General features: G+C 48.3%; 1 protein-coding gene across 17 annotated transcripts in view; it reads left to right on the forward strand.

Annotated features, from left to right (window-relative positions):
• CCDC33 (coiled-coil domain containing 33) overlaps window positions 1-23,960 on the forward strand; it is a 323,029-nt gene that overhangs the window by 139,530 nt on the left and 159,539 nt on the right. For all 17 annotated transcript variants that reach the window (XR_010591116.1, XR_010591117.1, XR_010591115.1 and 14 more), the window contains 2 exons: window positions 701-792; window positions 1,458-1,578. Coding sequence is in view for 14 of the 17 variants with exons in the window: in XM_042851567.2 (XP_042707501.2) it covers window positions 701-792; window positions 1,458-1,578 (213 nt within the window). In the remaining 3 variants the exon portion in view is untranslated. The remainder of the gene's footprint in view (window positions 1-700; window positions 793-1,457; window positions 1,579-23,960) is intronic.

Here is a 23,960-nt window from a genome sequence, read left to right on the forward strand (position 1 = left end):
TGCAGGGAGTTGCCAGGGCATGGCAGCCAGCAGCTGAGTTGCTGGCTGAATTGGGTGCTCGTGAAAGTGATGTGCCATTATAAGAGCCGTGTAGAGCGTGGGTGGGTGCTGGGCAGGCTTCCCACCCACTACTCTGCCTGTGCCCCTCAACCCAGCCCTGCTGTTACATTCCTGTCCAGCTCAGCCCATATGTGTCCATCCTGCCCTGTAGCACCCCCTGCTGTTCCAGTGCTGGCCCCTGCATGCAGCAGTGCTGATGCACTGCAAGCCAGTGAAATCATAATCCTGAAATCGGGACAGGATAGCCTCTTGCCATGAAAGTGCTCATGATGTCACAACACTATCTGTATCACTTCACTGTGCACTCAGCTAGGACAGAGATGGGCAGAGGGGCTTGGAAAAAGAGAGCAGCTCAGAGCTGCCAGTAGGAATCTAACAAGCTATTCTCAAATTCATTTCACAGTTTATACCTGCCAAAAAGAGCTTTCTCCAGCCCCACCTTGTTGAGCATGGTGTAGCACAATTCATGATTCCCAAGGGCTGGCTGAGCTTTGTCCCCTTTGAGCTATGCCAAGATCAGTCTGTGCTAGGCTGGCTGCATTATTGTGTTCCTAGGCTGTGCCCTTGTCCCTCCACCAAGGTGATGCCATGCCCGCTCACGGGTGCTTGGTATTAACCTTGCTCTTTCCTTGGCTTTTAGGTTTTCCTCCAGGGAATGAAGAATCCTCTAGCAGATCCCCAAGGTCCTATCGTAGCCATTGCCAGAGTGGTGAACAACTTTAATGCATACAGGTGAGTAGGGGGCAAGGGGCACCCTGACAATCACACTGGAACAAAGGAGCCCAGCAGCTGCTAGCATGGGCACAAGAACATATTTCAGAGGTGTGCTGGAAGTGTCAGGATATGTATTGTACACACTCTACTGGGGGGAGCCAGGGTTTGAATGGAAGGAACAGGATCAGGGGCGGCTCTGTGTATTTTGCCGCCCCAAGCACGTCCCCACCGCCAAATTGCCGTGGAAACCGCGGGACTGGCAGACCTCCCGCAGGCATGCCGCCAAAGGCAGCCTGACTGCGGCCCTCACGGCGACCGGCAGGCTGCCCCCCATGGCTTGCCGCCCCAGGCACACACTTGATGCGCTGGTGCCTGGAGCCACCCCTGAGCAGGATTTAAAGCACGGTTCTATTTTGACTATGAAAATATCTGTGAAGGCTTCACATTTTATTGCCTTTCCACAATCTGCATGTTACATGCACTCCATTCACAGGTAACACCCTGCCAAGAAAGCACTAACTCACTTCTAAGCTGGGCACACCTTGAATATTATCTGCCAGAGTATAGCAGAGTCCACTAGTCCATGTCCATTCTTTGTGAATAAATCGAGAGATACAGAGCAGTCACCTACCATCTTTAAATGTCTCGCAGAATACCTGACCAGTCTTTCCCTCCCATCACAGAAAAGCCATGAAGATGCGGCCCTCTGCCTCTCCTGCGATTGATTTAACCACCATCACATTTCCAGACCCCTCCATGGTGGCATTCGATGTTCTCCGAGTCACCAACCAAGGATATCCCCAGGTAGGGGGCCAGTGTGTCTTTAAGTATTCCTGCTCCTGCCAGAATGGAGAAGGGAGCCATGTGCTGCAGTACTAAAGATACGACATGGATTGTCTTACAGTGAGGATGCTGCACGGAGCTGGTGCCAAAGGTAGTGCTGCCTGGAGTTTAGAAATGGAATCAGTGCTAGTAAAGCGTTTGTTCCTCCCTTTTTCCTTGTCTCCCTTTGTCCCCAGCCTTTTTACTGTGCTGCAACCTAATTCCTGCATCTCCCCTTGACTGAGCCGTGTCTGGCAGGAGCTGGAATTAAGGCCCAGCTGGTGGGTATGTATATGTATTGCAGCCCTCCTTACCAGATGTCTAAATACATTTATTTAACAGCATTAATCACACAAGGAAGAAAACCAGAACTTTCGTCTGTATCTTCCTTCCCCTAATTATTATTAGTTTCCAGCTGGTGAGTTTTGGCCACCAAAAGTACATGGCCAGATTTTAGGAAGATCTCACTCTTTGGGTCCATACGCTGAACCCTTTAGACAATCTGTTCATCAGCATCACAATGGGAACTACTGGGGACTAAGCAGTGTGAAAGTGTGGCCCTTATTATGATGCCTAAGTGGGAGTCCAGCCCCAGGCATTTTGGCTGGAAAGATCATTAAGTGGTCTGCCGAGACCCTCAGCAATTTTCAAGTGGTCCACGAAAAAAAAAGTTTGAGAACCACTGTAGGAGTTAGGCTTATAATGCCTCTCTTCGCCCCCTGGATCCCAGGGGCCAACACTTGAGCAAAAGAAGTAACTCCATTCACTGATAGCAGTAGTGGTTCAATCACCAACCTGCTCTGTGACCTTGGGCAAGGTCTGCCTTACTCTGCCCTGTATCTCAGGTCCCCACCTCTGAGATGGGGATAATCCTTCCTTCCTCACAGGAGGGCTATGAGGATAATAATGGGTGTGAGGTGCTCAGATCCTACAGTGATGAGAGCCCTATAGCACCTAGAAAGACTGGTTCACCAGCTCTGACTCATCACCTAGGGCCTTTAGATAAAGCTTAAGCCTAGAGCTGGTCAGAAACATTTTGATGAAACATTTTCTCCATTGGAATCTGCCGAGTCATCAAAATGGAAATGTTCCACAGGAACAGGCTAAGTTCAGTGGGATTTTGAGAGAAATCAGCCAGGCTTCTGATGGATGTCAGCCTGCTTTCCTGCCCTGCTCCTCCACAGCTGGTCTGTTGAGCTGCCATGGAGCCAGATGCCCAGAGCCCTGGGAATCTCAGCTGCCAGGTCTGTGGCTCTCAGCAACCTGGGCTTCCAGGGTCCCTGGCTCTGGAGCAGCCCACTGGGCAAATGGCCCAAGAGCCAGGGCTCCCAGTCTCCTCACTTCTTGCCTGGCTCCCACACTCTCCAACTCTCTCCCACCCCCCCATCCCCCATTCCCCCTGTGGTCTATCAGGGCTCTGGGCAGCTGTTTCGCAGAGAATTTTGAATGTTTTATGTTTGTTCCAAATGGGAACAAAACCCAATTTTGGAATCTCGCAATCCTCCCAAACCAGGATGACCCTTTCTCCACCCAGCGCTACACAAGGCACTTTGCTCCCAGCTGGAGGTCTGGCTCCTGCTGACTGCCTCTCTTCCGCCATGGGATCCTCCCAAGGGGATGGAGTCACAGAATTCTTCCTTCTCATGGAGGAAGTGGAGTTAGGGTCTGTCTACACGGCAATGAAACACCCATGGCTGGTCCATGTCAGCTGGCTTGAGCTCGTGGAGCTATAAAATTGCAGTGTTGTTGTTCGGGCTCAGGCTGGGGCCTGGGCTTTGGGACCCTCCCTCTTTGCGGGGTTCCTGAGCTCAGGTTCCAGCCTGAGCCCAAACACCAACACTGCAATTTTACAGCCCCATAGGCCAAGCCCCATAAGCCCGAATCAGCTGACATGGGCCTGCTGCAGGTGTTCCGTTACAGAGTAGACATACCCTTAGAGCTGCCAACACAGCTTATTAAAGGGCTGGTCCTTCTTATGTTTTGCTGCTTTGATCCTCAGTGGTGACTTGGAGACTGTGTTCGTTTCGGGTGCAATCAGTGTCAGGGATAGAATTGACAGGGCTCAAGAGCCAGTCTTGAGGGTATGCTTGTGAGTTTGCTGTACCTCACTACAGGCAGCAGTGAGAGGAGTGGGCCGGAATAGATGTCACCATGCAGGGGCGGGGGAAGGGCAGTGAGGGCTGTGCAAATCCCTAAGTGAGTCACACCTGGCAGCCATGGTCTTGCTCTTAGCAATCAAATTATAAAATGAATCCACAAAGGGAATTCCCCCCTTTTCCTTTAATCAGACTTTGTATATCTTTCCATCACTTAACCTGAGTACCCAAGCAGGGCATGAGTTAGAGCACAGGGCTGTAAATACGCATGCAATGAGAAATCATGTAGGTGGCATTTTGCTTGGCAGTTTACTAGGGCACTAATCAAGGCTAAGTCTGAAATGATGCCCATACAGCTCTGCCAGCACACCTCAGTCCTGATTACTAGTCCCCTCTCCCATGAGTAACAGCCACATCTCCTGAGCAGACAGTCATTGCCAACTGGGTGGGGATCTTTGGGATATCCACAGACAGGAGCCTGAGTGAAACCTGTCAAACTGATTTCACTTGGGGGCTAGGCTCTGGGGTGCCAGCCCCCTTTCTGTTGTGATTGGAATGATACATCTATTCCACATTGCAGTTCTCATTCCAGGCTGTGCCCCTAAATGCTATCTCTTTGTGGTAGCTTTGGCAGAGCCTTCTGTTTGGTGCATGCTGGCCCAGCTTCACACTGCTTCAGCTCATGCACTACTGCCTGATCCCACCAGCCAGGTGCTCGAAACTCAGCCCAGCTAGGGAACCTTAGGATTGTAATGCATTGCCTGGCTCCAGATTTGAGTATGATTCCTCTGGTAGCTTAGATCTTCCAGCAGACTCAGTTCTTAGACTGGGGTGCTTTCAGCTCCCTGCTGAATCATGGTCATCTTCTGAGCTGATGGCAAAACCTAGTCTTCTCTAGCTGCAGTCAGCTTCCTTGAGAACAGCTTAACACTGTCCACAGCCACCGCCCTATTCTAGCTTTCACCACCCCAAAGTAAACAGTAGGGACTCAAGCAACAGTGTTCAGATCTGAATTAGAAACAGTCAGAAATTTGGGGGGGTTGGATCTTGTGCCTTGGTTCTGACCCACCTCTGACAGAAGAATAATACCACAATGATTGCTGAAGGTCACCTCTAGAGCATCTCTGGGCTGCAGAGACCAGCTTTATCTCCCCCTTGCCATCACAGGACTGCCTCCCCTGATTCCCTCCCATCCTTGATTGGTGCCTAAAGTTTTACTGTAGGGAAGTGCAGAGCCCTTGTTCCTGCCTAGGGGATCCTGGCTATGGCCTTGCCTGATGAGAAACTCTCTGACTCTTCTTTCCTGCTGCACATCTTCTCCCCTGCTTGTGAAGATCCAGTGTGCAGCAAAATGACTGTGTTCCTGTGCATAAGCCCCAAATGCTGTTTCTTTCTGCAGATCATAGAATCATAGAATCATAGATTATAGGACTGGAAGGGACCTCGAGAGGTCATCGAGTCCAGTCCCCTGCCCGCATGGCAGGACCAAATACTGTCTAGACCATCCCTGATAGACATTTATCTAACCTACTCTTAAATATCTCCAGAGACGGAGATTCCACAACCTCCCTAGGCAATTTGTTCCAGTGTTTAACCACCCTGACAGTTAGGAACTTTTTCCTAATGTCCAACCTAGACCTCCCTTGCTGCAGTTTAAACCCATTGTTTCTGGTTCTATCCTTAGAGGCTAAGGTGAACAAGTTCTCTCCCTCCTCCTCATGACACCCTTTTAGATACCTGAAAACTGCTATCATGTCCCCTCTCAGTCTTCTCTTCTCCAAACTAAACAAACCCAGTTCTTTCAGCCTTCCTTCATAGGTCATGTTCTCAAGACCTTTAATCATTCTTGTTGCTCTTCTTTGGACCCTTTCCAATTTCTCCACATCTTTTTTAAAATGCGGCGCCCAGAACTGGACACAATACTCCAGCTGAGGCCTAACCAGAGTAGAGTAGAGCGGAAGAATGACTTCTCGTGTCTTGCTCACAACACACCTGTTAATGCATCCCAGAATCATGTTTGCTTTTTTTGCAACAGCATCACACTGTTGACTCATATTTAGCTTGTGGTCCACTATAACCCCTAGATCCCTTTCTGCCGTACTCCTTCCTAGACAGTCTTTTCCCATTCTGTATGTGTGAAATTGATTTTTCCTTCCTAAGTGGAGCACTTTGCATTTGTCTTTGTTAAACTTCATCCTGTTTAACTCAGACCATTTCTCCAATTTGTCCAGATCATTTTGAATTATGACCCTGTCCTCCAAAGTAGTTGCAATCCCTCCCAGTTTGGTATCATCTGCAAACTTAATAAGCGTACTTTCTATGCCAATATCTAAGTCGTTGATGAAGATATTGAACAGAGCCGGTCCCAAAACAGACCCCTGCGGAACCCCACTCGTTACGCCTTTCCAGCAGGATTGGGAACCATTAATAACAACTCTCTGAGTACGGTTATCCAGCCAGTTATGCACCCACCTTATAGTAGCCCCATCTAATTTGTATTTGCCTAGTTTATCGATAAGAATATCATGCGAGACCGTATCAAATGCCTTACTAAAGTCTAGGTATACCACATCCACCGCTTCACCCTTATCCACAAGGCTCTTTATTCTATCAAAGAAAGCTATCAGATTGGTTTGACATGATTTGTTCTTCACAAATCCATGCTGGCTGTTCCCTATCACCTTACCACCTTCCAAGTGTTTGCAGATGATTTCCTTAATTACTTGCTCCATTATCTTCCCTGGCACAGAAGTTAAACTAACTGGTCTGTAGTTACCTGGGTTGTTTTTATTTCCCTTTTTATAGATGGGCACTATATTTGCCCTTTTCCAGTCTTCTGGAATCTCTCCCGTCTCCCATGACTTTCCAAAGATAATAGCTAGAGGCTCAGATACCTCCTCTATTAGCTCCTTGAGTATTCTAGGATGCATTTCATCAGGCCCGGGTGACTTGCAGGCATCTAACTTTTCTAAGTGATTTTTAACTTGTTCTTTTTTTATTTTATCCGCTAAACCTACCCCCTTCCCATTAGCATTCACTATGTTAGGCATTGCTTCAGACTTCTCGGTGAAGACCGAAACAAAGAAGTCATTAAGCATCTCTGCCATTTCCAAGTTTCCTGTTACTGTTTCTCCCTCTTCACTAAGCAGTGGGCCTACCCTGTCTTTGGTCTTCCTCTTGCTTCTAATGTATTGATAAAAAGTCTTCTTGTTTCCTTTTATTCCCGTAGCTAGTTTGAGCTCATTTTGTGCCTTTGCCTTTCTAATCTTGCCCCTGCATTCCTGTGTTGTTTGCCTATATTCATCCTTTGTAATCTGTCCTAGTTTCCATTTTTTATATGACTCCTTTTTATTTTTTAGATCGTGCAAGATCTCGTGGTTAAGCCAAGGTGGTCTTTTGCCACATTTTCTATCTTTCCTAACCAGCGGAATAGCTTGCTTTTGGGCCCTTAATAGTGTCCCTTTGAAAAACTGCCAACTCTCCTCAGTTGTTTTTCCCCTCAGTCTTGATTCCCATGGGACCTTACCTATCAGCTCTCTGAGCTTCCCAAAATCTGCCTTCCTGAAATCCATTGTCTCTATTTTGCTGTTCTCCCTTCTACCCTTCGTTAGAATTGCAAACTCTATGATTTCATGATCACTTTCACCCAGGCTGCCTTCTACTTTCACATTCTCAACGAGTTCCTCCCTATTTGTTAAAATCAAGTCTAGAACAGCTTCCCCCCTAGTAGCTTTTTCAACCTTCTGAAATAAAAAGTTGTCTCCAATGCAGTCCAAGAATTTGTTGGATAGTCTGTGCCCCGCTGTGTTATTTTCCCAACATATATCCGGATAGTTGAAGTCCCCCATCACCACCAAATCTTGGGCTTTGGATGATTTTGTTAGTTGCTTGAAAAAAGCCTCATCCACCTCTTCCACCTGGTTAGGTGGCCTGTAGTAGACTCCTAGCATGACATCTCCCTTGTTTTTTGCCCCTTTAAGCCTAACCCAGAGACTCTCAACACTTCCGTCTCCTATGTCCATCTCTACCTCAGTCCAAGTGTGTACATTTTTAATATATAAGGCAACACCTCCTCCCTTTTTCCCGTCTATCCTTCCTGAGCAAGCTGTACCCATCCATACCAACATTCCAATCATGTGTATTATCCCACCAAGTTTCAGTGATGCCAACAATGTCATAGTTGTATTTATTTATTAGCACTTCCAGTTCTTCCTGCTTATTCCCCATACTTCTCGCATTTGTATATAGGCATCTAAGATACTGGTTTGATCTTTCCTCCCAGTTTTGTCCTGACTCTCCTTTCTCTCTGCCAGTATAGCCCACACTCCCTCTTGTTTCCGACCCATCTCCCCGGTCTCCATGTTCCCCACTTACCTGTGGGCATTGCTCACCTGTCCCCGTCGAACCTAGTTTAAAGCCCTCCTCACTAGGTTAGCCAGTCTGTGTCCGAATAGGGTCTTTCCTCTCCTCGAAAGGTGAACGCCATCTCTGCCTAGCAGTCCTTCCTCAAATAGCATCCCGTGGTCTAGGAAGCCAAAGCCCTCCTGGCGACACCATCTTCGCAGCCAGGCATTCACCTCCATGATGCATCTGTCTCTGCCCGGGCCCCTACCTTTGACAGGAAGAATTGAAGAGAATACCACCTGCGCTCCAAACTCCTTCACCCGTACTCCCAGAGCCCTGTAGTCACTCTTGATCCGCTCAGTGTCACACCGCGCAGTATCATTTGTGCCCACATGGATGAGTAGCATGGGGTAGTAGTCAGAGGGCTGGATAATCCTCGACAATGCCTCCATAACGTCTCGGATACGGGCCCCCGGCAGGCAGCATACCTCCCGAGATGAAATGTCAGGGCGACAGATGGGCGCCTCCGTCCCCCTCAGCAGAGAGTCTCCGACCACCACTACCCTACGTTTCCTATTCGCAGTGGTGGCAGCAGACTCTCCAGCCTTAGGGGTACGAGGCTTCTCCTCCTTTACTGTAGGGAGTGATTCCTTCTTTCCTGTATCGAGAAGAGCATAACGGTTACCTATAACCACGGCAGGAGGGTTCGGAGCAAGGGTGGAGCACTGCCTGCTGCCAGAAGTAACCAGCTGCCAGTGTCCACCCTGAGCCATCTCCTCCTCCACCAGTGGTGTATCAGCAGTCCTGTGTACTGGGACAGCTACCTCAGCTGTCTCCACATGGACACTGTCGAGGAATTGCTCGTGGATACGGATGCTCCTCAACCTAGCCACCTCCTCCTGTAGCTCTCCCACCTGCTGCCTGAGAGATTCCACCAGCAGGCACCTCTCACATTGGATGGTCCCCCCAGCCTGGATATCAGTAAGTGGAAATTGCAAGTTACAGTCTTTGCAAAACCACACCAGGATCTGGGTAGAGGCATCCATGCTTAGGCACTCTGTCTGGCTACAGGCACAGGTGGAGGAGACAGTAGCAGTGCTGGCACAGGTGTTGCGGGTCTTCCTAACCATCGTAAGCCTCCCTCTGTCAAACTCCCGTCTGCAGCCCCCTGTCACCTGAAAGGGTTGTTTAAGCAAAAAGTTATGAATGTAGTTGCTTTATAGGTATTAAGGGGAATCAAGAGAAAACAGATGGAACTGGCAAGGGACCCTCGCCCCCTTCCTGCTCCCCTTCCAAACTCCCTTGTGAAACTCCCTGTTAGCAGCCCCTGGTCGCTTGTGCGCTGCTTTATAAAGCCCTGGCCTGTATGAATGCCCCGCCCACTGATGAAGGCTCAGCCACTTACCAGAGGCTTCTAGCTTTCAAACCTTCCAACTGCCAGCCACAGCACACGGTCCCCAAAAGGGTGCTGTATTGCTCCTCCTTCACCTGGAGAACTCCCTTGTGAAACTCCCTGTTAGCAGCCCCTGGTCGCAAAGCTCATCAGGGCCACCTCAAACTCCTCCCACAGCAGAGGTGGAATTAAGAGAATAGGGTGGTCCATCGGCTCTTGGAGTGTCTCAGTGCTGCAGTGTAGAGGGTGAGCAGGCCTGCCAATCAGAAGCCATCCAGCTTGAGATTGTGTGCCTAGACCTTCAGAAACATACTCCTCAAAGGCGCTTTCTGTTTTGGTTCCAGACAGGGGCTGGGGGGAGAAAAACAGCATCTTCCCCTCCCTGGTATGGCAGATCTGGACATAAGGGTCAGTGCAACTATCAGCATCTCATCTCCTTCCTTAAGGGGAGCAGAAATCCTATCGGTCCCATCACAAGCCCCATGGCAATAATCTATGCATTGTAGATCCACCGCACTCTAAAGGGCTTTGGGGAGGGGCTGGAGGAGGAGGGCAGTTACTCTGGTTGCAGAGGTTAATGGCTTTCCCTGTGTGAATGCATGTGCTAGCTAATCATATTTGATAATTCTGCCATCCCAGCATGTCATCTCTCCAGTCATTTCCCATTAGTGTCCTCAGACAAAGGCTCCTGATTCATCTTTAGCCAGGCAGCAGGCTGACACACGCCTCTTTACTCACAGCTTTTGGGACTTCAGGCAGCATTTGTTTCATGGTTAACCCTTTCTGGCTTGCTCCAGTACCCTGCTAACTGCCCGTGGGTCCATGACACTGCTGCAAGACAGGGGACTCTCTCCATCTGGGCACAGGTACCTCTGCTGCATTGATGGGGTAGTTGATTCAAAACCTGAACTTTAACCTGACTCCGAACAAGGAATACCAGTTTGGTGGAACAACCTGTTTGTGACTTGTTACTATCAGAGTCACCTCTTCAGTTAAGTGGCTTTTCTGACCTGAAAACTTGGATCATTTTCTTTTCAACCTTTGCTGAGTTCCCTTATCCCGTGTTATGGAGCCCTTCTAAATGGGCATTCCACTCAACATCCCCACACTGGTCCTAATTATAATACAGCATCCCACCATGCGTCTTCAGTGAGGGTGATCAGAACCACATCTCCCCCTGCTATACGCTGCCCCATACTAGTTTGTGCACCACCCACTTGCTCTATATGTATCACTGCCCAGGGGCATGCTTCTTTCCTGGCCAAACAGCCTCCTGCAAAGAGCTATCCAGTCCCCATCACACCTTCCCAATAGAGTCCCCTCATGACAGGTGATTGGGTTCCCTGTGCCTGTGGGTGTCGTTAGCCTTGGTATTTGGGCTTTTCAAAGGCACCCAAGGAAACTGGATACCCAACTCCCATCAACAGGCAGTTAGAATTGTGCCCCAGTCTGCAATGTCAGCAACAGTCACTGCAGTACTTGTATTCCTTATGTGGCTGGTGAATAAGGAGGCAGGTTTCTGGGAGCAGAGTTAAGGTTATCCTGGAGTTCCTTTAACTCTGAGTTTCCATCCATTCCTACGCTTGTGTGCTTTAGACCTTCCCGTTGGATTCATAGATTCCAAGGCCAGAAAGGAACACTGTGATCATCTAGTCCAGGGGTGCCCAATCTACACCGTACGGGCCGTACACAGCCCACCAGAGCATTTTCATAAGGACCGTGGCCTGCTTCAGCACACTATACTGTACATAGAAAAAACCTATTTAAATACATACAAAACAAGCTGAACATAAAATAAAAATCAATGCAGGTGACTTTAAATCTCATTAAAATATAAGGAATCTGTTTGGCCCATATAAGGCTGTGCTTAGGTTTATGTGGCCCTCCTGTGTAATAAGGCTGGGCACCATCTGACCTACTGTCTAACAAAGGCTAGAACTTCCCTGAAATAATTCTGTGGCTGTCCACTGTTTGGAGGGTTTCTCCTTGTTAAACTCAAATCTGCTTTCAGGGGCTCTTTCCCTAGTGTAACTGCAACCTGACTCTGGCATAAAGAAGCTTGCAATTACCCAGCTTTCCTGGAGCTGTCACAATGTTTTTGTTGGCCTGGGAATTCTGAGTCAATCGCACTACAGGGTGACGTGGAAGGCTTTGTACGCGTGACCTCCTTGGCGTTAGATACCTCTGTGACTCTCTGCCTATGCCAGCAACTCTGCCTTTGATCTGCTCTGCTTGGGATCTCCTTATCACAAGCAGTTAACCATTGTGCTTGTGACGGGTTCGGCCACAGAGACCCCCTTGGGACTGTCACCTGATGTGCTAAAACTACCTCTGGGCCCGTTTTCTTTGCCAGCTTGGGACTCCAGAACCCTGGCTTGTTGAGCCAGACACGCTAGCCTGCTGCAGCTCAGACTCAGGGTCTGAACCACGCCCCCAAAGCTGCAGACTTACCTGAAAACAGCTCACCAAGTACTCCTGTCTCCAGCACCCAGACACCCAACTCCCAAATAAAGCTGTTTTACTCTGTATAAAGCTTATACAGGGTAAACTCATAAATTGTCCGCCCTCTATAACACTGATAGAGAGATATGCACAGCTGTTTGCTCCCCCAGATATTAATCACTTATTCTGGATTAATTAATAAACAAAAGTGATTTTATTAAGTATAAAAAGTAGGATTTAAGTGGTTCCAGTAATAGCAGACAGAACAAAGTAAGTTACCAAGCCAAATAAAACAAAACACACAAGTCTAAGCTGAATACATTAAGAAACTGAATACAGGTAAATCTCACTCTCTGAGATGTTCCAATAAGCTTCTTTCCCAGACTAGACTCCTTCCTAGTCTGGGCCCAATCCTTTCCCCTGGTACAGTCCTTGTTAGTTCCAGATCAGGTGGTAACTAGGGGATTTCTCATGACTGGCAGATCCTTTGTCCTGCTCCACCCCCTTTTATAGCTTTGGCACAAGGCGGGAATCCTTCATCTCTCTGGGTACCCACCCCTCCTTCTAAATGGAAAAGCACCAGGTTTAAGATGGATTCCAGTATCATGTGACATGGTCACATGTCACTGTAAGACCTCATTCTTCATTACCCATGTCATGTACACAGGAAGGCTTGCAGCTAAATACACCCATTCACAACCAATTGTCCTAGTCAATGGGAGCCATCAAGATCCTCAGCCACCATTAATGGCTCATACTTTGTATAATTACAATAGGACCTCAGAGTAATACTTCATATTTCTAGTTTTAGATACAAGAATGATACAGGTTTCAGAGTAGCAGCGTGTTAGTCTGTATCCGCAAAAAGAACAGGAGTACTTGTGGCCCCTTAGAGACTAACAAATTTATTAGAGCATAAGCTTTCGTGGACTACAGCCCACTTCTTCGGATGCATATAGAGTGAAACATATATTGAGGAGATATATATTAATAAACAATATATATGTATGTATATATATCCTCCTGTATGTGTGTATGTATATCTCCTCAATATATGTTTCACTCTATATGCATCCGAAGAAGTGGGCTGTAGTCCACGAAAGCTTATGCTCTAATAAATTTGTTAGTCTCTAAGGGGCCACAAGTACTCCTGTTCTTTTTAAGAATGATACATTCATACAAAGAGGATGAACACACTCAGTAGATTATAAGCTTTGTAATGATACCTTACAAGAGACCTTTTGCATAAAGCATATTCCAGTTACATTATATTCTCACTCATTAGCATATTTCCATAAAACATATGGAGTGCAACGTCACAGTGCTGGTGGAGCCAAAGCATTAGACAGCAGGCGGGCAGCACTTCCCCACCCCTTAGTTGCATTTCTCCAGGCAGCTCTTCGCAGAAGCTGTTACTGTGACAAGACGTCTGCCTGAATCAGTGCGTTGGCTGTGATGTGCCAGTGTGGGTTTGGTGGGGCTGGATGGTGAGGAGCATTGTGTAGACCGAGTGCTCCATCTGCCTATGAGGAGGCTGCAGGAGGGCTGCAGAGGGTTGCCAGTTGGATGGCCATTCTGTTCTGTCAGCTCTGGGTTAGGGATGAAGAGTGGGTTTGCTTGCTTGTTTTTTAAGTGCAGAGTCACAGATGTAGGCTTGAGACAGCACCATGGGGTAGCTAGCACAGCAGCCTTTCACCTCTCAATGCCATGCTTGGAGCAGGGAGAGGACACCAGTGGGATGAGTTTTGGGGTTTCAAAACTCAAACATGTTCACATCATAAAACCAGCCCTGGAAGTGATGAGAGTTGCTCCTGCTCAGCAAAATCAGGTCCAATATACTCTTGTATTTGAGTAATAGTATTGTGCCTGTAACAGGCTGGCAGCATGTGCCTGAAACACTCCATTCCATCAGCAGGAGTTGATCCTACTGGAAAGGGGTTAAGTGGACTGTCTCCCTGAGACAGGTGGCACATTACCTTGCCTGGATTAGAGACAGCTGGGAGTGGCTCCCTGAGGAAAGAGGACCTATGGTGTGGTCTGAGCAGTCCTGAGTGAGGAACCTAAAGAGCAGCAGGCCTGGGGAGAGGGGTCAAGCTGAACTTTGTTGTCTAATACCTCTTTTGCGTGTTACTAAAGCCAAACCGCAGGCAGGGAAGCATTTGGACTTTACATACTGTGTGCAGTGCGTTTGGGAATGGCATCTGCTCACAGTGCCCCACCTGTACATTTTAAATATCAGGGGAAATACTTTGTAACATTTGATGCTTTTCATTAGTTATTTATCTATACAGCACCTAAATTATGGGTAGGTGCTTTACAAGACAAAAAAAAAGTCTCTACCCCAGCGAGCTTACAATGCAGATTTAGAGGCAATGATTGGATACAGAAATATACCATGAGGAGTGTCTGAGGAAAAAGAGGGATTACAGTAAATAATATCACATGTTTAATGTGCATTTCTTGATGGGTCCATTACAATATAATTTGTTTAACATCCAAATGGCATTTGTATTCTTTATATTGACAGACAGGTGTGTTACTCAGGCGTGCCAAGCATGTTGCAAATAAGAACCAGCCTAGAGAGAGATACACGTGGCAGTTAGTGTCCAGGCTCCCAGTCTGTGTGAGAGCATATTCATTCACGCAGAAGGCTGATGTGCATATTGTCCCCGCTGTGTGAGGCAGGCTGAGCATTTGGAAATGGAATAATGGTATTAAGAAGGGCTGCTGTCAATAATTTCCTGATGATGAGAACCCTGTGTTAATGCTGACCTTTCGAGGGCTGGCATGATCCCTGATGCAGGCCAGGAAGAGAGGGAGAGCAGCTGCTAGCTGTGATGAACCAATGCCATTTCGAGTAACAGCGAGTGGCTTCAGGGATAAACAATGTTGCCCACTTAAGCAAGCTTTCACAAATCATGTTGTCACAAAAAGCATTTCCTGAACCTGATCTTTGGGACTGTGAAAAAGCACTCTGCATCCAGGTGTCCTGGCCCAGGCATGGCCTGTCCTTCCAGGGCCTCTGTGATCAGGACAAAATAAAGATCACGAGAGAAAGTTTTCCCACTCTAACACAAGTCCACATGCCATGTGGAAATCAGCCCTGCCCTGTTGCTGTTATTTATTTGTACTACAGTAGCATGAGGGAGCACCAGTCATAAGGGAGCACCAGCCTCACCATGCTAGGCACTGTACAGACTCAGAACAAAGAGATGGTCCTGTCCCCAAAGAGCTTGCCATCTAAGTAATACAGCCAGAACCATGTCATGTGGGGACTATTGACTAGGGGCTAAGGACGAAACTAGGACTTCTGGGTTCTCTTACTGGTTCTGCCACTGACTAGCTATCTCTCTGTGCTTTGATTAATACCTGCCTTCCTCCCATAGGCACTTCGGAACTTAGATCATTCACTGTTCTTAAAGTGTATTGGGCTCCTCAAAGGAACTCATCTGTCTTTTACTATTTTATTTATTGCACTCAGTTAAATTCAAAAGCTCATGTTAATGCAGCAGTAGGGCTGAAATATGGCACACTCAAAAGACCATGGTGCAATGATGGAAAGACACCCTCTAGGTCTGGAGCTAGATCACAGCATGGAAATTACCAGCTGCGACAATGGTGCAGGCCACAATTCGGGGGTGGTCATCAGCTGGAATGATAGGGCAGGACATCCCCTGTGGATCTCTGCCCAGGACTTAGGAAGAACGCATCTTCTAGAGAATCCATTCCAGGTTTCTGAGCCAGTGCATGCTGGGACATGACCCTGAGAGTTTCATACGGCTGTGTGGGTACCCATGCAATGCAGAAGTGATCAGTGAATCTTGCTATTGACTTTCAAAGCCTTGCTCTCAGGAGTTCCCAGTAACCAGAGACATAAACAGCCTCTTCCAATCTTTCATAAGTCCCTTTTTTATTATTTGAAATACAGATGCTGAGTCCAATAGATACATATGAATCCCTTCAGTGCTGCATTCTGCTGCAGTGGAAGTCAGAGCTAGGAAACAACAGGGTGAATCTGAGTTTTGAGGCACACACAAGTACATCTGACAGTATTTGGGGGGGGGTCTGTATCTAATAGTGTCCACAGAGAAGTGACAGCCTTTGATAGTGTCCACAGAGAAGCCCTCTGGAAGATCTTGCTATACTATGGAATTCCAGCAGAGAGAGTTAATCTGATAAAAGCTTTGTATGATGGGTCTGTGCCGAGAGTGGAGCCAGAATGGTTTAAGATTGCTGCTGGCATAAGGCAAGGTTGTGCACTTCTCTTCTGCATTGTGATAGACTTGGTGCTCAGAAGAGCAACAGGTGCTGCTGAGGTGGTGGTGTTTGGGCTAGAGATAAGCTGCAAGATTTAGATTTTGTGGATGATACAGTCTTCCTGGACACCGGGATGGAATTAAAAAAACTCTGAATGAGTATAAGTGGGACTTTAAATGAGTATTCAGAAGACCAAGTTCATGTAGATAAGAGAGAATGCTGTCTACACCAGCAGATGTCTGATTTATAGGAAGAGTATGAAAGAATTGATAACTTTATCTACCTGGGAAATACAATAGCTGCTAGTTGCTAGCTCACTAAGGAAGTTAAGGCAAGACTCAACAAAGCCAGTGGATCGTTTCCCCATTTTCAAACACCTGGAAGCGTAGCAAGATACATTTACACACTAAAATGAGATTGTACAACTCTACTATCTACTCAACACTACTGTGTCTCAGAAATGTGGCAGATGTTGGAAGTTCACAACAGGGAGCTGAATGCACTCCATAGGCATTGATTAAGAAGAATCATGGGAATTCATAGGAGAGACTGTATAACCAATGTGGAAATGTTGCACCACACAGGCCAGCAGACTACAGACTCAATAGTCAGACAGAGACGGCTACAGTGATTTGGCCATGCCATCAAGTTACCCTGTGACAGAAGCACGAGGTGCATTTCAGATTGGATCCCACTTGGAGGGAAGAGAAGAAAGTCCTAGAAAACAAAGGATGACCGAAAAGAATGCTGCCATCATGAAGACAACTTACAATGGAATCAAACATCTAAATCTGAACAGACAGAGATGGGGGAAATGAGTTGCCTCATGCTGCTAGGCACAGGAGATTCTAATGCTAAAAGCTGTCTAAAGCAGGGGTTCTCCACCTTTTTCTTTCAGAGCTCCCCTCCCCCCCCCCCCAACATGCTATAAAAACACGGTGGCCCAATCTGTGCCAGTCAGGAGAGTAAAAGCCAGGGCTGGCGTTAGGGGGTAGCAATGAGGGTAGTTGCCCATGGCCAGATACCATAGTGGGCTCTGTGAAGCTAAGTTGCTCGGGCTTTGGCTTTCTGCCCTTGGCCCAATGAGTCTAATATCAGCCCTGCTCTCTGGTTTACTTTAGCAGACCCCCTGAAACCTGCTCACAGACCCCCAGAGGTCTTCAGATCTCTGTTTGAGAACCACGTCTCTAAGGTGTGCCCCAACACCGCAGTATCTAAGCACCTCACAGTCTTTAATCTGTTTATCTTCACAAACACCTCTGGGAGGCAGGGCAGTGCTGTTATCCCCATTTTACAGATGGGAACTGAGGCCAGCTTGCCCAAGGTCACACAGGAGTCTGTGGTGAGCACATTTCTCAAGTCCCAGGTCAGCACCCTAACCACTGAACCATCCTTTCTCTCTAGTGAGAACCACTTTGTTAAATGTCCCTAGAAAAGTAAGAACGATTGGTGGTCCCAGTCCAATGTTCTGACCCAATTTCTGCTGGGGCCCAGTATGTATCCACCAGCTCTGGTAAGACATGGTGCAGGTGGGGAGAAAAGGAAATTTGAGTGCTGTTTTTGCTGATCCACTGTGAAAACTGAGTGATCAAAACAGGGCTCAGAGAATCTCTGGGAAGGTTATGCCTTATCCCCAAGCCAGTCAGGGCTGTGTAGAACCAATTTCCAACAGGACGGGAGCTTGGGAACTAGGATGGAAATTGATGCGACACAGCAGACAGAGCTAAACCCATCTGCCTTTTATTTTATGTTGGCACAATATCTTTAGCCTAAGGAGCAAAACACAGCAGGTGAGATGACTCTGCCCAGTGTAGAAAGAGTATCTTGTGTCTGCGTTAAAGCACAGGGTTGTAGTTAAAGCTATGGTAGGGATGTCTACGTTTGTGCTATGTAGAGGGGGAGATTTCTGACTGTCAGTGGTGCTCAGATATCCCCATTGTCCCTCCCCGCCTCTCTTCCTCCCATAGCGTTAGTGCACTGGGCGGTGATATCAAAACCCACAGGAGGACTGACTGGCTGCAAACATGCCGGCATTTGGGGTCACATTGTCATCCTCTTGCACAATTTATTTCTTTACTTTGACAGTTGTAAACAGAGCTGGGCTGAATCTGGACTTGGCTTAGCTTGGTAGCGGAGTTCATGCTCACAGCATTAGCACAAAGTTTTGGATTGAACAGCCCTGAAATTATTCCAGCTGTTCTTGAGACCCTTTTGCCCACAAATGGTTGTGATCTCATAAGATCAGTGGCTCTTTATGAGGTCTCCACTGTCTTGACCCCTGGTAGATTCAGATCTGATCAAGCTCTACAGTAACAAATTGGGATCTAGGGATTTGAAAGTGACTTCCCTGAAATTCAGTCAGATGAGGATTCATGATTCTAGTTTTGATCCAGATCTGGTTAAAAAAAGAAGCAGCAAATATTAAACTAGGTGCAATATGCTTCGCCTGGGAGTCTGTAGCAAGCCAGAGGTGCTGGTGCTGTTTGTATTTTAGGCACCAACAGTCCTGCACTGTACCAGACACCAAAGCATCACCCCTGCTCCACGGAGGTAACAGGCATATGGAAAATGGACAACACACCCTTAGGGACAAGCAACTTGAGTTCTCTACTAATAGGCCACAGCCATACATCCCAGAACATGCCGGCTGGGTGCTAGGCTGCAGTAGCAAGCTACAACCATACACCCCAAAGAACAGGCAGATTGAATTCTCTATTAACAGGAGACAGCCATGCACCCCAGGAACACACTGACTGAGTGTTGGGCTGCAGGAGCCATCTATCCCCAGGAACAGGAAGACTGAGTGCTTTGCTAACAAGTCCTTCTGCCCCATGGCCTCCCACCTTAGAGATCATGAAAGGGGAGAAGTTCACAAGGGTAGTGAGCCTGTGCTCACTATGGGTAACAGTTGCACTCTATGGGGTGTTTAATGAACTTGGCAGGCCTAATGGCTAATTATTAGCTGGCTCCTTTCCTTTCTGGCTTCAGTGCAAGTGTGTTGTGGGGTTTCAGTATCCCCAAATGTATACATTTTGAGGACACTGAGTGGTTCCTAGATGGCTGTGTTGCTCAAGATCATGTGGCTAACCAGTGGCAGAGGTGGGAATAGAACCCAGGGGTCTTGATTCCCATTCTATCCTAGCCTCTAAAGAACACTGTCTCCATGGTTCTGGGCCACAGGACAGAACTGCTGTGCATATGGCATGTGTTGCATCCATTTCCCCCAAACTCTTTGCTTCCATCCTGCAGTGAATTGCCCCAGTGCAGCTCTCTCTGGCTCAGGGACCAGGCAAAGCCCTGGAGATTCTCCAAGCCCTGCATTGACTGCTCCATTTTCGCAATGGGACAGTACTCAGGTACTCCACAAACTCCCAGCTTGCCTGCACGTGCCTCTTCTAACAGCACCCCAGGAGGTATCTCTTCCCCAGCTCCCTACACTCCCAGGGAGGTATTTCCAGCAGCACCTGCTGGGACCATGGGAATATAGGGGCAAACCATGCTAGGGGAGAAGCCACTGGGATTTCAGAGCTCCTCCCATCCAGGCTCCCAACTGGTGAATTCTTTGCTGCTCTGAGGCACCTGCTCCCTTTAACATGCAAACAAGCTAATCCTCAGTGGCTTGCTTCTCTCCCCACTGAACTCTGGCAGTGTTACTGGGATAGAGAGCCCACAGAGCTTAACCCCTTCACCTCCATCTGAGCTTGCAATATGAATCCAGCTGGAGGGGCAAGAGGATTCTCTCCTCCGCCCTTCCCCCAGCAGGAGCAATCCCACATATCCTCCCAGTCCTTTGAAGCATGCTGCATCCATTAATGTGGCTTATCCCCTTACGCCGGCATGGCATGTTGGAAGCACAGGGGTCCATCTAGCCATAGCACATTGCTTGGGGGACTGGAATAGATTTGATTTTCCCCTAGTAGAGATGGAAAAATCCCAAAGCATCATCAATGAATGTTGATTTCTGGTTTAACGATGGGAGAGTGGGAGTGTTCTTATTGGTTCTGCCCTTTAGTACCGCGAAGATAGAGGAATCTGACAAGAAATATCTAGATGCATATTCCTGAGAGAGAGAGATGGAGAGAGAGACATAGCCGGAGTTGAAGCCTTGAGGAAAACAATTTCAAACAACCTGGATTTCTTTAAATAAAGCAGAGAGCTGTGAACACAGTATGGAGGGAGAGGGAAGCAAGATCGATTGAAGCAAAGACAGGCTTATTTCACTTGCCCTGAAGAAACATGGCTGGTAAAGTCTGCTTCTCAGAAAGGGGGGAAGTGCTGGGGATCTGGGCAGGAGAGAGCAGGCTGTGGTCTGACCCTCCACTGGTGTCAGCTGGCATCCTTCTGCTGGAGGCAGTGGAGCTCAGCTGATGAGGAGGTGGCCCCAAGTCCTGTTTCCATGAGCGTCACTTTCCCATCCCACATTGCTAAAGCATGGCTGATGATGGGCCTTAAGATTCCAGCATGCTGAACCAAATTCATCCCTGGAGCTGCGATGGGTAGAGATGCACTGGGGATGGATGTGCCCTACTGTTTCTCATTCAATGTGAGGGAAGGAGGCCATAGCTTCTCACTCCATTCCCACAGATCTGCCCTGGCACTCCCTGGCACCCAGGCGTCATTCAGGAAGAATATCCATTCATATACCCTTCCCCTGTTGCAATCCCAGTGCACAAAGCCTCATATGCCTCTCCAAAACCCTCTGTGCCAAAAGCCCCTTACTAGAGTGTGTGCGTGTGCGCTCATCCATCCCACCCCACACACAGAGCCACCCGGTGCCCTCAAAGGTCTGTGGAGGAGGGGCATGCTAAACACAGTAGAGCTAATATGAACCATCAGAGAGTCCTCCTTTCCCCCAGCCCATGGCAAGGGTGGGCCCAGGCCTGTTGCAGAGGAGGGATCTGTAACGGGTTGGATCACAGAAACCCCCTTGGGAGCTGCCACCTGATGTGCCAAGACTACTTCTGCCTCTGCTTTCTCTGCCAGCTCGGGGCCCCAGCACCATGTCTTGCTGAGCCAGACATGCCCGTCTGCTCCAACACAGACCCAGGGTCTGAATTTCTTGCCCCAAAGCTGCAGACTTAACTGAAAGCAGCTTACAGAAGTGTTCTTGTCTTTAACACTCAGATGCCCAACTCCCAATGGGGTGTAAAACCCAAATAAATCCGTTTTACCCTGTACAAAGCTTATAGAGGATAAACTTATAAATTGTTCACCCTCTATAACACTGATAGAGAGATATGCACAGCTGTTTGCCCCCACAGGTATTAATACATACTCTGGGTTAATTAATAAGTAAAAAGTGATTTTATTAAATACAGAAAGTAGGATTTAAGTGGTTCCAAGTAGTGATAGACAGAACAAAGTGAATTACCAAGTAAAATAAAACACACCAGTTTATGAGTATGTCTACACTATGAAATTAGGTCGAATTTATAGAAGCCGGTTTTATAGAAATCGGTTGTATACAGCCGATTGTGTGTGTCCCCACATAAAATGCTCTAAGTGCTCTAGTCGGTGGACCGCGTCCACAGTACTGAGGCTAGCGTCGACTTCCGGAGCATTGCACTATGGGTAGCTATCCCACAGTTCCCGCAGTCTCCGCCACCCATTGGAATTCTGGGTTGAGATCCCAGTGCCTGAATGATGCAAAACAGTGTCATGGGGGGTTCTGGGTACATGTCATCAGGCCCCTCCCTTTCCGTCAGAGCACCGGCAGACAATAGATTCGCGCCTTTTTACCTGGGTTACCTGTGCAGACAACATACCACGGCAAGCATGGAGCCCGCTCAGATCAGCTCACAGTCACCATATGTCATCTGGGTGCCGGCAGACGTGGTACTGCATTGCTACACAGCAGCAGCAGCTAACTGCCTTTTGGCGGTAGACGGTGCAGCGTGACTGGTAGCCGTGGGACTGGCAGCCGTAGAGCTGCATTGCACCAGCCCCTTGCCTTTTGATAGAAGATGGTATATTATGATTGGTATCCATCGTCGTCGTACTGCAGTGGCTGTCAATCATGGGCACCTGGGCAGACATGCAACTGTCTCGATGATGACGGCTATCAGTCATAGTATGCTATTTTCTGCCAGTCGCCCAGTATTTTCTGCTAAGCACCCAGAAGAGGCCAAGGGCGATCTGGGTGCTGGCAGACGTGGGGCTGGCAGACGTGAGGCTGCATTGCTACACAACAGCAGCCCCTTGCCTTTTGACAGAAGATGTTATATTACGACTGGTATCCATCGTCATCGTACTGCAGTGGCTATCAGTCATGCTGCACCGTCGGCTGCCAGCTTAAGATGTAAAAAATAGATTTGTTCTGTATTCATTTGTTTCCCCTCCCTCCGTGAAATCAACGGCCTGCTAAACCCAGGGTTTTGAGTTTAATCTTTGGGGGGGGGCATTCTGTGTGACAGTTGTTTATGTTTCTCCCTGATGCACAGCCACCTTTCTTGATTTTAATTCCCTGTACCTGTACGCCATGTCGTCACTCGGCCCTCCCTCCCTCCTTCCCCTGGTCCGTCAGATACTAGTTTCGCGCCTTTATTCTGACCAGGCGCCATAGCTAGCACTGGGATCATGGAGCCCGCTCAGATCACCGCGGCAATTATGAGCACTATGAACACCACGCGCATTGTCCTGGAGTATATGCAGAGCCAGGACATGCCAAAGCGAAACCCGGACCAGCCGAGGAGGCGATTGCAGCGCGGCGACGAGAGTGATGAGGAAATTGACATGGACATAGACCTCTCACAAGGCACAGGCCCCAGCAATGTGGAAATCATGGTGTTACTGGGGTAGGTTCATGCCGTGGAACGCCGATTCTGGGCACGGGAAACAAGCACAGACTGGTAGGACCGCATCGTGCTGCAGGTGTGGGACGATTCCCAGTGGCTGCGAAACTTTCGCATGCGTAAGGGCCCTTTCATGGAACTTTGTGACTCGCTTTCCCCTGCCCTGAAACGCCAGGATACCAAGATGAGAGCAGCCCTCACAGTTGAGAAGTGAGTGGCGATAGCCCTGTGGAAGCTTGCAACGCCAGACAGCTACCGGTCAGTCGGGAATCAATTTGGAGTGGGCAAATCTACGGTGGGGGCTGCTGTGATCCAAGTTGCCAGGGCAATGAAAGACCTGGTGATATCAAGGGCAGTGACTCTGAGAAACGTGCAGGCCATAGTGGATGGCTTTGCTGCAATGGGATTCCCAAACTGTGGTGGGGCCATAGACGGAACCCATATCCCTATCTTGGCACTGGAGCACCAAGCCACTGAGTACATAAACCGCAAAGGGTACTTTTCAGTGCTGCTGCAAGCCCTGGTGGATCACAAGGGATGTTTCACTAACATCAACGTGGGATGGCCAGGAAAGGTACATGATGCTCGCGTCTTCAGGCACTCTGCTCTGTTTTGAAAGCTGGAGGAAGGGACTTTCTTCCCGGACCAGAAAGTAACCATTGGGGATGTTGAAATACCTATCGTGATCCTTGGGGACCCAGCCTACCCCTTAATGCCATGGCTCATGAAGCCGTACACAGGCAGCCTGGACAGTAGTCAGGACCTGTTCAACTACAGGCTGACCAAGTGCCGAATGGTGGTGGAATGTGCATTTGGACGTTTAAAAGCGCGCTGGCGCAGCTTACTGACTCGCTCAGACCTCAGCGAAAAGAATATCCCCATTGTTATTGCTGCTTGCTGTGTGCTCCACAATATCTGTGAGAGTAAGGGGGAGACATTTATGGCGGGATGGGAGGTTGAGGCAAATCGCCTGGCTGCTGATTACGCGCAGCCAGACACCAGGGCGGTTAGAGGAGCACAGCAGGGCGCGGTGCGCATCAG

Source organism: Chrysemys picta, chromosome 10 (genome assembly GCF_011386835.1).
Source record: "Chrysemys picta bellii isolate R12L10 chromosome 10, ASM1138683v2, whole genome shotgun sequence".
In the NCBI taxonomy this organism is placed as follows: domain Eukaryota; kingdom Metazoa; phylum Chordata; order Testudines; family Emydidae; genus Chrysemys; species Chrysemys picta.